Below are 17002 nucleotides of genomic sequence, written 5' to 3'. Positions count from 1 at the left end.
TTTTCGTAAGGATTATTTGTCCTCTAACTGATAAATTGCTCAGATTTACAGGCCTCCTGAACAAGAGTTATAATTTGTATAAATAATGTCTTTAGTGCATGGTGACTTAATTCTAGGAGCTGCTGAGAACACAAAGAAAATTCTGGTCAATAACGAGAAGAAATTATTCAAATGTTAATACAAGGGTGGCCAGGCAAAACTGGAAGGCATTTCCATAGCTCAAATGAACAGTTATACAAAATGACGGTGGATGGTGATTAGGGCTTATAATATCTTGTTCCCTTATACATATTTTTTCTTTCTAACAGAAAACATTAGAAAAAATATAGTCTAGTTAACGACTTTTAAATTGTAACTTCACTTGTACTTATCAAACTTTTTCTGAAAGACCGAATCATTTTGGGATAAGATAGGTAGATTAGTAATGATTTGGGATGTGCCACTTCTTTTTATTTTTATTTTTAAACCTTCATTTATTTCTGAAGTACAGACAGAGTCGCTAGTCTCAGCTATTGGCTCTTCAATCTTGTCATTCCACATGAATTGCTTTCCAGATGTTTCTCTTCAAAGAGAAAAATTCAAATAATATCACATGCATGCATGCATCTCTGTGTGGGGAGAATGCTAAAACATATAAGTAAAATACTGAGAACTTGCTCATAAATAGCAGGTTATATTTATATTTATCTCATGTTATATTTTTACATATTAATATATTAAAACTACAGTTCTGTTTACCTAATCCAATGTTGAGGAGCATAGAAACCCCTCAGCCACCAAGCCTGTTGTTCAGCAGCGGGGCAGATGAGTGTCTAGGAAAGTCTGGGTTCTGACTGATTACAGTCCCAGTGAATTAACTTTACTGGGTTCTTTGCAGTTGAGCACTGAGACAATATACTTTTAGGCTGCGTCTAGATTGGCATGATTTTCCGGAAATGCATTCAATGGAAAAGTTTTCCGTTAAAAGCATTTTCGGAACAGAGCATCTAGATTGGCATGGATGCTTTTCCGCAAAAGCACTTTTTGTGGAAAAGCGTCCGTACCAATCTAGACGCGCTTTTCCGCAAAAAAGCCCCGATCGCCATTTTCGCAATCAGGGCTTTTTTGTGGAAAACAAATCTGAGCTTTGCGCAAAAGGGAATTTTGCCTGAATGGGAGCAGAATAGTATTTCCGCAATAAGCACTGATTTCTTACAGTAAGAAGTCCGTTCTTTTGCGGAAATTCAAGCAGCCAGTGTAGACAGCTGGTAAGTTTTTCCGGAAAAGCAGCTGATTTTCCGGAAAAACTGGCCAGTCTAGACACAGCCTTACAGTAGAGGAAAGCTATGGAACCCCTTGCAGAACTTACTCCTCCACTTTATCTTGTTGAGATGGAGGTTATGGCTGCTCCTTCCATAGATCAAGCCTAGAACACAAATGATCATTGCCTTTGAGAAATGTGAGCACAGGTTGCCTAGCATGTACAGTATGAAGTATAGCAGCATCTGGGGCAGTTAGTTTCTCTAAAGGCAGCATCTTTGACGCTTGAAATGATTGATAAACTCCCATGCATGAAGAATACAAATACATTAATAGTATTATGCTAATGACACTCTGATTCAGGCAAATTTATAGTGAGTAGAGCTAGCTGAAAAATTATGATGGAACATTTTTCCATCCAAAGATGCAGTCTCATAGGAAAAAACAACAACATGTATTTGGAACATATGGACTTACCCAAAATTTTCAATGGGGAAAAAGGGCAAAGTGAATTCTTTCAACTTTCGCATTTATTTTGATGTCATTTCAGTTCATTTTGACTTCTACATTGAAATTAAATCCTATATAAACATATTAAAATGTTTTAATGTATAATAATCTAAACAGAATGACTCTAAAAGATCAAATTGAAACAGAGTTTGACTTTATTGAAACAATACACTTACCTAAGTGAAACTATTTGAAACATTTTGTTCTGGTCATGGCAACATAGTTGCAAGTCAAAACTTTTTGGACTTTTTGTTAAACAAGAAATTCCAAACTTTTCATTCAGATTCAGAATTTATTTTTTGTATGTGTGAGTGAGTGTGTGCAGAAATGTCAGAATTTCCTTGGGGAATAGAAACCCTGTTTCCTAGCTAGCTCTAAAGTTGAGTGTGTCATGTTTTAGGGAGATCAAGCCTTAATGAGAGATGACTTCAGCTTACCTAAATCTAAACTAGTCAAATGTAAATCTGGAGACCAGGTTTGAAGAAGCAGTTTTTTTAACAGCTTCGTTGTTTCTTGGAACAGCTAATTGTGGAGCACACAGGAAGACAGGCTCTCTTCAACACAGCATTAAGTGACACACAGGAGCTGGCTCAAGTAAATAATTATAATTGAGGTTCTAAGCAATAATGACTACATTACAAACAAACTCAGCATTCTCAGAGAAGGAACTGTATCCGGAACTATTGCTGTAATATTAAACATAACATTACATAGAGCTTTGCAATCAATAAATTAGAAAACTTATCAAAGGTATTTTACAGTCAAGAACAAGGCAATTAAAACCCAGTCTGAAAGCTGTTTAAGGACACCATCAGGAAAGCATTCAGACTCCTAAATGAAAAAGAAAGTAAGACGGCAAATCACAATTGGTATTGTGAAATAGCCAAGCATCAAGTCATAATTTTAATCAATTGGGGTATCCTTTAACAAATGGAAATCCAGCCCAAGTAAAGTCAACAGAAATGAATATAAACTATAGCAGGCAAAATGTAACATGAAACTGGGAGTGGGGAGAGAGGATTAATCTGAAGAACAAATAAACTAAAATGTTGACAGATCAATTATTTAAGGATATGGGAAGTAGGAAGCCTATTGGAGATTCAGTGTGTTCGGCCATGGGGTAGGTAAAGGGGAATAATTGAGGGTAATAATGTAAAATGTAGAGTAGCTAAATGATTTCTCTCCATCAGTCTTCATCAAAGAGGATGCTGGAGAGAGACTTACCAAAACCACCCTTTTTAAGTAATAAAGATGAAAAATTGTCTGATTAAGATGTCCAAAGAGGAGGTTTAAGACAAGTTGATACATTAATTAGCAATAAGTGTCAAACTGCAAACACCTGAGTTCTGAAGTGACTGGATTGTTATAAAAAATGTGCTGTCTTGCATCAATATCCACTGTTCTCTTGACTGGTAGCAGAAGTAGTCTCTGTCGATAAATATTTAATAAAAAAAATTTAAGGGTTATCTTCAAAACTAGTGATCTGTGGGTTTTAGGACCAGACATATTGACTAACACAGTAAGTAAAGAGACAATTATAATGTCCAGATGGAACAGCTGTAATAGTGACAAGCCCGCATGGTTTCTGTAATGGAAAATGTATTAATGTATTGGAATATTTTAATCTATTGGAATTCTTGGAGGATGTCAACAAAAGAATGGGTTGGTCTTTCTGATTCTCACCCTGAGGGCTTGAACTGTGTCAAGGGATCTCTTCGTAATATGGCTGACCTTTATGTCAGTAATGTGTAGTGTAGCTAAGTCAGTTAAGTGTTTTGTAATTGGATTAATCAATCAGTCAAGTTTTTGACTGATGACAGAACATAGTTAGACACACACTGCAAGAGTCTTGTAAGTGGGTCCTTTAACTCACTTGTGTTAGTGTTGTAGACACAGCCTAAAATAGTTTTGTTACGCTAAAACCAGAAGATATGATACTTGGTTAAGCTAAGAGAAGCTTATGATAGAATGTAATGTATTTCAACTTTTGTTACTGTGTCTGGCAATCTAATCTAGGATACAGTAAATCCCTCATGCTTAAAGATGAACTCCTTGGAAGAGGCAACACTATCGCAAAACAGGGTGTGAAATAGGATTGTAGGCTTTTTTGACATTTATGTATTTTGAGTCTTTGCTTGTTTTTACTAAAATGTGTGGTGATTTCATGGCTCTTTATAAACAGTGACAGTAGTCTGAAAAGATATTAGCTTTTATTGTACCAGCATGACCTTTTAGAACTGCAGTTGCTACAGCCCAGTGCTTTACACTGGAGGGGATAGGTTAATGGCCAGAGCTCCATACTTGAAATTACATCTGGCACCCCCAATTTAAATCCTGAGCCGTGAGAGGATGTTAACTCACCTCTTTGTCCTCCCCATGCAGAAAAACTAGGCTTAGCACTGAAACAATAACTTGGTTTGATTTGAATTGTGCTCCTTTGATGTACCTGTGTCTTTCAGTACTGCAGCTGTGCAGATGACAAATGATTAGCCTGCATTTGCAAGCAAATCTTTCTTGACTGATCTGCTGCATGACTGTCTTGTTGTACAGTTGTCATTAATATCTACTGGCTCTTTTACCTCTCAGGCTTATCTCTTATGTTTTTGTACATTAAACAGCATAGTGTATAAATGGAGACAGTTGGTTAATTAATATTCCCATGGCCTCTGAATCTGGCTGTGATGCTACATATTGGTTGCTAGAACATGGTTTGCAGCAGCAAGCCTTTGTTGTAAGTTTATATTCTGATTAAATATGACATTCACAAGGGTAGTCACAAAACAAACCCTAGAGCAAATCTATAGTGCCTTCTTTCAATCAAGCAGATACCCGTTACAGCCACTCATTCCTTTTCCAGCTATTTTCTAGTTTAATAAATTATCCCCTAAAGCATGACTCCACTCTTAGTGGGTAACTTTCCCTGCTATCTCATTCTCTAAAGCTAATAAAACCAGTTGAATAGCCTCCTTTTTTTCCTGTCTCTGTGTAAGTATTATGTTTTGATTATAAACAGGTTGTTTTTTGGGGGGAAGAAAAATATATAATCAAGGCTTGTTTATATTTATTTTGTTGCACTGATGAGAAGCACAGAAAAAAGTCTGCAGAAAAAGAAACCATATAAAATACAAAAGAAGGATACTCCTTTTGTTTCACTCAAACAGTGCTTAATTAACAGATCCAAATGATATCCATTTCATCTTATTCAAATAATTTAATTTAAATCTTTATAAATATAGTATAAAAGAATTTTTTTCCAGTGGGTTACAAAAAATACACAATCTTCTAAGAAGAATACATCCAAGTGCCAAAGAACTTATTCCTATTAAGCCAACTATAAAGTGAACTACAGGTTGGACATCTTATCTGGTACCCTTGTGACCTGACCAATCCTGAACGAGAGAATTTGCTGGACTAGAGAAGGTTCCTTTTCACAGCCGCCTGCTCTGCCAGCTCCGGGTATGGAGAGGAGTGGGGGACTATCTCCAGCCCCTGCCGGGCTGCCTGCTGGATTAATGGCCCCGCTGCCACTCCTTGACTGGGCTGCCTGCTGAGCTCCAGCAGCCCACAGTGCCATGGGCTGTCATAGGCTCTAGCCCAGTGCTGCTGGGGGCTGACTCTGGCCCTGATTGGGCTGCCAGGGGCTGCTGAGGGCTCCAGCTCCGTTCCCCCAACCCGCACTAGCCCCACTTCCTCAGGCAGTCCGGGGCTCTGGCCCCATGCTTCCATGGTCTAATGGTGTTGCTGCCAGCCTGGCCCTGGTCCCGCTGCCGAGGTCTCAGGCTCGTGCCCCATGGCAATCTGCTGCATGATGTCTTGTTGAGTAAGTGTCATTACTTTCTACTGGCTCTTTTCCCTCTCAGGCTGATCGCTTATGTTTTTGTACATTAAACAGCATAGTGACAATTAATTAATTAATAGTCCCATGGCCTCTGAATCTGGTTGTGATGCTACATATTGGTTGCTAGAACATGGTTTGCAGCAGCAAGCCTTTGTTATAAGTTTATATTCTGATTAAATATGACATTTACAAGGGTAGTCACAAAACAAACCCTAGAGCAAATCTATAGCGACCTTTTTCCATTAAGTAGCTTCCAGTTATAACCACTCAGGCTATGGCAACACTACACACTTCACTGGAAGAGGCAATGCAAATGAAGTGTGGATTAGCATTTTCTTGCGCTTTATTTGCATACTCTCTTCCAGTGCGTTTTTGTGCAAGGGGTTTTTGCGCAAAAACAAGCAGTGTGGATGTTTCCTTTTTGTGCACAACCCCCTTTTTGCGCAAGATCCTTATGCGTCCCAGGCAAAAAGGAAACATCCATACTGCTTGTTTGTGTGCAAAAACAGACTGGAAGAGATTATGCAAATGAAGCGCGAGAAAATGCTAATCCGTGCTTCATTTGCATTGCCTCTTCTGGCAAAACGTATAGTATAGCCGTAGCCTCACTGTTTATTCCTTTCCAGCTATTTTCTGGTTTTGCAAACTATTTTTGTTTGAAACCGGTATGGTTCTGCTCAACAGGCAGGGTCTCTAAAGCCCTTTGTATTCAAGAAGATGATTTTCAGACATTTGCCAATCGGTCTGTGCAGTAAGTTACCATTTTGGGCTGTGGGCTACCTCTTACCAAGGAAGCATTCTATCCTAATCCTCTCTTAAAGCTACAAGTTGAATCTCTCTTGTTTAGCACTCTCTGGTCTGGCAACATCTGTGATCCGAAATGATTTTAGTTAGCCAAATATCCAGTTATCGTGGGTGTGGCCAAATTTCCTGCCGTCCCATAAAGTTTGTTTGCAGAAACCAGGCCTGTCTGTGTTCTATGCTGTTATTTAGCTCTGATTTACCCTTAAATGTCTTCTAAGAGTCCAGTGAGCAGTAGAAGTTTTGGTAATGCTGCTCCCATGGCAAATTTGGCAAATTCTCTGGTTCTGCACCTGTCAGGTCCTGAGGGTGGTGGACTGAGGAAGTTCAAACTGTGAAATCTCTGTTTCAGATGCAGCATCTGAGGCAAATTGGATCTCTGAAGCACCATAAAACAGCATGCTATGGCACATTGGTGCCATCTGATGGTGAGTTTTCTCATCTTTTTTTTTTTTTTTTAAATCCACTGAACATTCAATTCCAGATGTCTGAAATGGACACATATAGAAACATTGAAATGTGCACTACCTCTCATTCAGCCACATTGAGGGGTTACTGCACAGAACTAGAAGTCAGGAGATTGGGTTACTATTCCTCCCATGCCAATGGCTTTTAAGTGACTTGGAGCAATTTGCTTATCCTTTTGGTACTTGAGTTGCCCCAGGATTAAAATGGGAAGGACACTGGTTTCACTGTGGGGTGGTGGGTCTTAATTATTGTTGATAATGAAAGATGTTCCAGAAGTTTAAAGTATAAGACATTGTGTTGCAGTGAAGCACACCACATTTAACAAATGCAGAAGCGCTATTTGTCTTTTTGTATTAAACATTTTTGTCTTTAAAAACAGATGTGAAAAAACGTTTTACATTACCATATGATTCAATTTCTCTCCTTTTTTTTTTCCAGAAGTAACCGTCACTTACAAATATGGCCTTCCTTTGGTAACCCTTATGTTACCCTCGAGAAAAGAGCGCTGTCAGTTTACCATCAAGCCAATGTTAACAAAAGTAGGGACCTTCCTGCACGATTTACAGAAAGAAGATAATGGAATTGAGAGTGCAGAAGCCTTTACAGCTGGTATTTACAAACTCTGCTGCCTATTTAAAATAACCTGAACTTGTCCTTTCTTAAACAGGTTGTAAAGAATAATGAATGGTCTTGGACAATAATCTTTTTCTCAGTCATCGATCAGATTCTATAGACCTAAAGAGGACAGGTGGTTCTTTATTGTTTTCCTAAAGAGCATAATAAATTAATGATTTTTCAAGGGATAATTTCAGTTTATCCTTAGAGAAACCTGGTTAAAAATACAAATTTGGACCTGTCAATTTACAAGTATTATAATCTGGTATTTTTCTGTTACATTCTTCAAAAAATGCACCGTTTTTACAGTGACTTTTAATGCTAAATGGGTGTCTTCTGGCTTTCCCAGTACTTCTCTTACTGCTAATCTTAAAGGGCCCCTGTACTGGGCTGAGAGAGTTTCTTTCTGTGACTAGCTGTGTCTATCAGAGTTTCTGCAAGTATGATGTAGAGCAGGGCTACTCAACACACGACATGTGGACTGCATGCGGCCCGCAGTCTGTTTGTTTACGGCCCTTGGTTTGGTTTGGGTTTATGCAGGGCTTAACACATAGCCCACGGGTAGGAGCCAAAAGAAAAAGTAGTTAATACAATGGTCCTCTGTTGATGTGTGTTTTAGTAGTTAAATTCCTGGACTGTCCTTGCTCATTAAAAGTGCTGTCATGTAGGTGGAAATCGGGTAAGTATTGCATTTTAATAATCAGCAGCACTGACTTAAATGGGGCCTGCATGTTGTGTAGTCTTGCCTTAATCTTTGTATTCATGCCTGTCAGTGTGAAAGAAGCTATTTGCATATACTTGCATATATATTTGCATGTATGTGCAACCACACTTAAGTTGCTGCCCTCGGTATGTGCTGTGAGTATCATTGTGGCCACCGGGGCTTCTAAAGTTGAGTAGCCCTGATGTAGAGGCTAGGGATGACTTGAAAATAATAAACGGTGAGTCTTTTATTTAGTTGTAAGCATAGATTTTCCTTCCATGCTAAGGAATCTGTCTTCGGTTGTTCTGCAACCAAAACCAAGTGAGTTCCATTATTCTGAAAAAAAATATGCACTGTGGAACTAAATTCTTGTCATTTCCTGAAAGATAAAAATTCCTAAGGACTTGCTCAGTTATGGGCAATTTGGGATCTACCTATAGACTTGTCATGAGGGAATTTTTGACTGGGCTAATGACTTTGTTTTGCGAACTTAAAACCCCTTTATGAAGAAAAATTTACATTTCCCATTGCCATTGCTTCTGTTTCCTTCAAGACCATACATACTTTCCCTTGGTGACCTCTTATGCTTCCGTTGTTTGTTACTCTAAAATCTACCTCTTCACCACAATCTCTTCCACCTATCCTGTCTCCTCCTTTTTGTCAATATCTCTCTCTGGATCCCCCTGCTTGCAATGGGAAAAATTGAAGTTCTTGTATTACTTTATTTGTTGCTAATTTCACTTCTATCCCTGCCGCAGCCTGTGTGTCATATTACTCCCAAGATTGGCACAGGGAAGAGGGAGTAAATAAAAGGGCTGGACACTAACGCAACCCCAACATCACTGGTACTGTAGCAGCCCTAAAAACGTGGTACTGATCAAGGGCACTCTACCTAGAACTTATTGTCCCGAGGGTAGACTGCATAAATCCTTTAGGGGAAAAAACCTAACAAGCCCCACAGCATAGTGATAAAGAGCGATAGATTCTTTCAGACACCTGACACGATCAGTGTGTACTGCGGTTGATCCACCCCTAAGAGAACTTGAACTGTCACTTGAGTACTTCTGAAAATGTTGCCTTGTATCTTTATTTTTCTACCAATTTTTTTAAATTTAAAGAAACACACATCCTGGTAACACAAACTGCTATGAGCACCACAGTCCTTTAACATAAAGTCACTTGATAAATTATTAGAATGTGCACTTTCTGTAGTTTTTTAACTAGGAATGAGACATTTTTATTTTTCAAATCTCTGTAATACAAAACCAGGCAAATTTTCTTATGAAAACTATGCCTTTGGTCTCTGTGTGCTTATGAGCCAGAAGTGAATTTTTTTTTAAGCAGGGAACTTTATTTATACTCTCCTGAAAACAGAAAGCCTCAGAAGGGTGGCAGTGTTACTCTGTAACTTTTAAAAACAAGTAATTGTGGCACCTTACAGACTAACAAAAATTATATATAATATCATGAGCTTTTGTGAGCAAAACCCACTTCTTCTGATGATTTCCGTTCTAGCTCATCTGAAGAAGTGGGATTTGCCCATGACAGCTCATTATTTCTCTCTCTCTCTCTCTTTATATATATATATATATACACACACACACACACACATGAATTTGTTTGTTTGTTAGTCTCTAAGGTGCCACTATAAATAGAAGTTTATAATGAAAGTAGTTTTTCAACCAGAACTAGACTGTCACTACTGTGGTGTGCTTCTATTGTAAGAATTTTGTCATCTCTGAGGTAGTACATTTCTACTTATACGTTTTTGCAATTATAAGCAGGAACGCAGATTTTCTTCTTTCCAGAGAAAAAGAGCATGTCATACTTGAGCTACAAAATAGGCTCTTAATATTCTATTTGTAATTGATTTTCATCTCTCTTAAAATATTTTTATCCTCTGAATCCATGAAGCATGTAGATTGATTTAATGAAGGCAATAGTCAATTTGAGCATGTAGATAAAATACAGGCATTATAAAGGTTATATTCTGTAACATGTTCTCATATTCCCTGCAACTGACCCAAGGCCACACATTTTGCAGATGTCCATGAGGCTACCAGTTCTAAAGGAAATATGGCTAACTTCACAAAGGATAGAAACATATGATCTGATAAATACTTGGCTTGCATTTAACAGTAGTGACTTAGTTAATCTTCTCCACTGCATTCCCTCAAATGCCAAATAATTGTAACAACGAAGAATAACTTTTCTATTCACTTTATCAGGAAATGAGTATTATAGGGGAAAGTGTTAGCCAAATCTGAACACTATGGGTTTTTACATCTTAAAATCTCTCTCTCTCTCTCTCTCTCTCTCTCACACTCACACACTCACACACACACACACACTTTAAACAAGAAATAAATTTAAATGCAAATAGTTCTCCTGATTTTGCTAGTAGATAAAATGAGAGTAGAAAGATCAAACCTAATATTGTATTTTTTTTTAAAGATAAGCTAACCTGAACTGACTTATTTACTTTAATTTTCTATGGATATGATAAATGGAAGGGGGAAATTGCCTTGTCCAGAAAATGGTTCTGTTTTTCAGGCTTCCATTTCTCTTCTGCTTTTCTTCCAGTTAATAAACCATTGGTCAGGTTAATAAATCTCAGTATTGCATCAAATATGAAAAAAAAATCCTGTTTTCTTGGCATTTAAAAATAAGTGCTCCTTTTTGAAGTATTGTTGTCCTAAGTGTCATTTTAATGAGACTGCTGAAGCTCATTTACATGTAAATTATTAAGGTGACATTTGTAAAATGTTGAAAAACTGAGTTGATGTGCACAATTTCCATTTTCTGGTTGAAAATGATAGTGCTCCCAGCTTGTTGTTCTAGCCATGCAAGGTGGATAGGCAGAGCCAGCTGGTGTGTCAGCTTCCTGAGCTTATGAGTAGATGTCTCAGCAGATAACTGCCAGCTGGATCCAGGCAACAGAGTATCAATGAGAGAGTACAGGTGTGGAGGTACATAGAGAGTGCTTTTATAGCAGGCATGTGGAAACCGATGGAACGGTTCGGACTGTAACTTACTCTCTGACCAGGGCAGTCTGTCGGTCTCAGGTGCTTCGGGCCGAGTTCAGCAAAGTACTTAAGCAAGTGCTTATGCGCATTAGGAGTGGACTTAAACTTATGATTACATATTTTCCTAAATTTGGGGCTATCAGTACACCACACGCAAACTGAAGTCCACAGTGCTAGTGGGTCTGAGCTGGAGTAGAACAACAAAACATGAGATTGGATCCAGGAGGATCTATCTTCCACTTCTGGTTTAGATGCAGATGAACTCTCACAAGGCACCCGGAGCAGCTTTTCTCACCCCAGAGGTCGAGGTGGTGGGACCGCTGCGCTCTGGGCGGTCCCGTGCCTGCAAGCTCTGGGGCGAGAGAGCCCCGTTCTTAAGTGCGGATCCGACATAAGTCGGATCCGTGTAACTCGGGGACTGCCTGTACTTGTATGAGGTATGATGAAAATACTGTTTCTTTTGTTTCTCATTTTTTACAGTGCAAATATTTGCAATAAAAATAATATAAAGTGAGCATTTTGAATTGTGTAATTGAAATCAATATAATTGAAAATGTAAAAAAATATTTAATTCATTTCAGGTGGTAGTCTGTTGTTTAACAGTGTGATTAAAACTTTGTTTAATCATGATTAATTTACTTGAGTTAAATGTGTTTAAGCCCTGTTTGGAAGAGAGACTCCAGATTGCATCTGTTCAGAGATAGTGCCTGGAGGATTGTTTGTATGTATGTATGTATGTATGTATTTATTTATTTATTATTGATGATTACATACACAATTCTGGAAATGCAGTATTTTCAATGAAGTTTTGACAATCTCTCAATCCTTGAGTAGTTCTTTGAAATTTCTAAGGTCTTCAGTCTTATGTTGTTGTATCCTCCATCCAAAACACTACAAACATTGTCTCCAACTAAGAAAAAACAGACACAGAAACTTTTACTTACCTGGACCCCTCAATAAGTTTGGTGAAGCTAGATTTCCTGAGGTAGAAGTACTGTGTAGTAATCACACAAGACCATTCTTTGTCTAGAAAGTGAATCTGGTCTAAATAGTTTAATTTTCCAGATGCAAAAAGTAACACAAAAAGATATAGGTTTAGATACAGTAGAGAGAATGTTAAGGTCTTGACACAGGTAAAGAGAGTCTTTAAATATGGTTTTATCTTTACTGTCTCTCACCCTAAAACTAAAATAAAAAGGTTACTAATAATGAGTTATTCCAAACAGGTTACGTGAAATATAGGCACATGCTAAGTATTTCAGGTGATGTTCTCTTGGTTTAATATTGTTAAGAACAGAGCCAGCCCAAGGTCTGGGCCAACCAGGCTACCCCCCTGGGGCGCCCCATTGTACAGGGCGCCGCGCGGGGCTGTCAGGCCAGGCAGGGGTGGCACCGCGCATGCGCCAGGCGCCCAGGGGTGGGGCCGCGTATGCACCAAGCGTCCGGGGGCGGAGAGTGCCGTGCGCCCGGGGGCGGAGCCATGCATGTGTCGCACTCCCGGGGGGGTGGTGCTGCGCTCCCGGGACCTGGGGCGCACAAATGGCTCAGGCCGGCCCTGGTTAAGAAGCATATTTGTTCAGCACAGTTAGTAGTTGTAGCTGTATACTGTTTACTTCTAGACTTAATGCAATATTTATTAAGACATTTTTGGCTGACATTTCTTTTTGGAAACTGATGACAAAGGTTTTTCTATTTCTCTCTTTTTTTTTTTTTTTTAAATAAAGTAATTTTGTGTGAAGGATTTAAGCCTCTGTGTTTTCTCCTGCAGACGGTAGCAAGATCCCTGCTACAGCATTGATGGAAGTTTTGTTGATGAATGACTTCAAACTTGTAATCAACAACACAACTTATAATGTACACGTCCCTGTAAAAGGTGAGAACCACAGCTCTGTTGAAGCCTTAATAAATCTAATTATCCAGTTGTATGTGATTAAAAAAAAAATCATGGCAGTCCTCTCAAAACAGAAGTGGCTTCATCTTCCCTTTGAGCCTCAGACTGTGACCACACACAAATACTCTGTAAACAATGACAGGTTTGTTCGTTTGTTTTTGTTTGTGTGGTTTTTGGGTTTTTTTGAATGAGCATTGCTTGATACTTACCAGTCACAACAACCATGTTTTCAGTCTTGTTGTCATGTTAGTCACAGCGTATTAGAGAAAAAAGCTGGGAGAGGTAATCATCTTTTATTGGGCCAACTTCTGTTGGTGTCAGAGAGAAGCTTTCAAAAATACACGAAGGTCTTAAGGTTACTGTAAAAACTGGAAAACTTGTTCCTTTGGTCCAATAGAAGATATTGCCTCACCCACCTTGTCCCTATAATGACAACCGTGGTCTTTTTTTTTTTTTTTTTTTTTTTTCTCCAGAAAAGTGTACTAAAGAGCATGCTGTTGAAGCAGAAGATGTCAGATCCTTGGTTCACAGACTGTTCACGGCCCTTCATTTAGAAGACCACCAGTTAAGGAGAGAGAGAGAACTGCTTCAGAAACTGGACCGTTTGAGGGACCAGCTGGTACCTCTTGAGCAGGTTGGGAAGGATTTTTTAAATAGAAGAACAAATTTCTCTACACTAATTTCCATGATGTAATAGCTTGAGCATGAAAAAATGAGGCAAGCCCTCCTTAATAGACAGGCAGATTGGAGATAGCCAATGTGGACACAAGATTTCCATCCCACTGCCTTCTTCTTTTACTTGGCTTATCCAGTTGAGAACTTCTAGAGCTGGAGAAAAACTATGGTGAGCGCTGGCACTATCCTGGACTGCCACCTGGTTACTATGCCTGGACCTGGTTGTTCACTTTGTGTGCCCAGAGTGGTGGTGTCATGCCACCAAAAAAAAGTTAATAACACTATTGCTTTTCTGTTACAAAGCTATCCCATGTCAGCCAGCTGAGTCTGACTAATGATGACCATAACCTAAAATGGAAAGGGCAAGCATTGTGAATCTAAGACAGGCCAAGTTCAAGTGACCTGAATGCATAGTAGGGAGGAGGAGACCAGCAAGAGCATGATGTGGGAGCAGACCTCACACTGAAAAGCAGAAATCCCAGATGTGCTGTCAAAGTGCCCCTCTGAAAAATCAGGCAGCATCTGTTCATGCATGTAGATTTAAGTGGTAGAGTCCGAAGGTGTGAATGAAGGGAAAGATTGGGGCCAGGCAAAACTCTTCCCTTCTGTACTCCATGGTGGGAATGAATGCAAAGCCTTTCTGGGAAGACCGGCCAATGAGTAGGACTCCTGAATGCAAGCACTGATCCAGGAGGAAAGTATATACTGGAATACGTTCTCTCCTTTGTGTCTGAGAAATGTATGAAATTAATTTCCACATATTGAATGAGTAACTCTTCTGTCCTAGATGAAAGCCAGAATTGCAACAAGAGCAGATGCAAGGACTAGTAGGCTCCTATGGATTGGCTTAGCGCTATTGTCCACTCAAGGTGGTGCCCTGGCCTGGCTCACGTGGTGGGTCTATTCATGGGATATAATGGAGCCGGTCACGTATTTTATCACTTACGGGAGTGCCCTGGCATTCTATGCTTACTTTGTACTTACTAAGCTGGTAAGTTCCATTCTATAAACAGGTCTGAAGTTAATATTATGCCAATTTTCATAATAAATTACCCTTTGTATTGAAGCGTCAAAGCATGTGTGTGTTCTGTAGAACTGCACTCAAGAGGGAACTTGGGTTTTTAATGAAGCTCACAAATGAGCTGCCCATATGAACTGCACTTAAAAAGCTTGCCTGGAATCAGTGACCGGGGGAGGTGCCATTTGATACTGGAAATGGAAACTATCCTCTTTGAGTCTATTCTTTGTATGTGGCCTGGATGTTTACTGTATTGCATACCTCTCTGCAAACAGAGTGCAAGTACTAAACCAGAGCTGGTCAAGGAATGCAATCTCATGATGGGCCAGGGAAAACTTCCATCTTTGTTGTTGTTGTTGTTGTTGTTTTTGTTTAATGGCATTCATATTTGACTTGAGGCCCAACTGTTGGGACATTTTCTAGCTGTTTCCCCTACTTTATTTCAGCAGTTTTCAAACTTAGCACTATGGTCCCCCTCTGACCAGTAAAAATTACTTCACAATCCCAGAGCCAAAGTCCGAGACCCACCACCTAAGCCCTTCCACTCCAGGCCGGGGGTAAAAGCTGAAGCTCCAAAGGCTTCTGCCTTGGCAGGGAGGCATGGAACCTTAGATCTGGGTGTTGGGGCTTGGGCTTCAGACTTACTAGGTCCCAGGGACAACACCAGCCGTGGCAACCCCATTAAAACGGGGTCACAACTCACTTTGGGGTCCTAACCCACCATTTAAGAATCCCTATTTTATTTCCTTGAGTAAGATACAGATTTTTCTTAGTGGCCTAACTTCCTTTTTTGCTCTTGCATATGCAAAGGAGAAGTCACAAGTTGAAGTGAGGCATATTTAAGAGAAGGGGGTGGGAGGAGAGTTCCTGAACAGCAAAAACCCAGAACATGGACAGAGTACCGTATGTTGAAATGATCATCAACTCCCATATAATTAAAGGAGCTTACATGTTTACCCACATCACATTTGGGCTCCTAAAGCACATTGTTGGATAGTAACTTGTCGTTTTTTTTGTGATGCATATTCAATAATGCACTCCTGTATTTTAATTTTGCTTGGTATGGATGTAGTTGGTGAATATCCATTACTTGCATATATGGAACTATGATAGATATGAAACATCAGGTGGAGAGGGATACTGGGTTTTGGAGCTCAGCTGGTTTGTTGAGAGCTGGATTTGTGAGTGTTTCTACTCTTGCTTTCTGCTGAATTTCTGGAGAGTTGTAGTTCTGTTTGGGATAAATTGATACATACATGAATGGCCTGATTTTCAGAGGCTGCCATTGTCTGTGATTTTCAAAGAGACTTAAGGAGTCAAGAGCCCCACTTCCTCAGTGTCCTGTGATGGACTCATCCATTGAGTCTAATGGGAGCACTGAGTGCTTGGCAGTTCTAAAAATAAGGTCATTTATTTGTCAAGGTTTAAGGGTTGTTTTTTTTTAAATGTACGTTCTTTTGATTTAACTCTACTTATACAAATGTCTTTGTCTGCCTGCCTGCCCCAGAACCCCAAACATTTGTGTCCTTTTTCTGTCTATTAGGATTATGTTTACCCAGATGTCAAAAACAGGCAATTCCTCCATTACTTCTATCAAATATCCAGAAGCCAACATTTTGATGTGGAACAATATAACAAGCTAAAAGAGGCGCTGGCAGAGGTATTTTCATAAGTCTCTTGGTACAAGTGAAATCAAGACACTGTGACTTTGCAGTTAACCATGAGCTAATTGGAAAATGACTTGTAGATTTATTGATTTTCATCAAGGCTAAAATGTGAACATGTAACACATTATCTGGACAGAAATTTTCAGCACTGGACAGGCAGCCCATGGAGGCTGGAAGAGAGGGAGAAGAGAAGTCACTCACTTGTGTTTCTCAAGAGTGATAAATTGGTTTCTATCCCATCTCCATCTTCTGTAGTAGCAGTGATATGGAACTGGGGAAAGTCTTCAGTGGTCCATGAGAAATAAAGTCCCCCAGTCTTCAATAAAATATAAAGGACCCTGATTTGCAGTCTAGTTAAAGTAAACGGAAATACTTTACTTCAGTGGGGTTTTTTTTAATCAAGTGAAGGGAGGTAATTTTAAAAAAATGGGTAGGATTCAAACTAGTTCCTTTTATCAAAGCTGGGTTTTCAAAATATTTTCACTTTATCTGACACTAGTTTGAAGTTTTTGCAATTTATGTTAGAGCATGTAAAATAATTCAGTTCTGCT

The 17002-nt window shown here is 39.3% G+C and overlaps 1 protein-coding gene across 2 annotated transcripts in view; it reads left to right on the top strand.

The window, feature by feature from the left end:
• The window catches only part of MCUB (mitochondrial calcium uniporter dominant negative subunit beta), a 76238-nt gene that overhangs the window by 58627 nt on the left and 609 nt on the right, over positions 1–17002 (top strand). Inside the window, exons 2-7 of one of the 2 annotated variants that reach the window (XM_075929721.2) lie at positions 6741–6816; positions 7298–7465; positions 12969–13073; positions 13565–13725; positions 14554–14757; positions 16328–16444. In XM_075929721.2, the coding sequence (XP_075785836.2) occupies positions 6741–6816; positions 7298–7465; positions 12969–13073; positions 13565–13725; positions 14554–14757; positions 16328–16444 (831 nt within the window). Of the gene's footprint in view, positions 1–6740; positions 6817–7294; positions 7466–12968; positions 13074–13564; positions 13726–14553; positions 14758–16327; positions 16445–17002 lie in introns of both variants that reach the window. The other variant, XM_075929720.2, reaches the window with a different exon arrangement.

Source organism: Pelodiscus sinensis, chromosome 4, assembly GCF_052426305.1.
Source record: "Pelodiscus sinensis isolate ZL-2025 chromosome 4, ASM5242630v1, whole genome shotgun sequence".
Classification (NCBI taxonomy): Eukaryota; Metazoa; Chordata; order Testudines; family Trionychidae; genus Pelodiscus; species Pelodiscus sinensis.
This window is presented reverse-complemented; position numbering and strand designations above follow the sequence as displayed.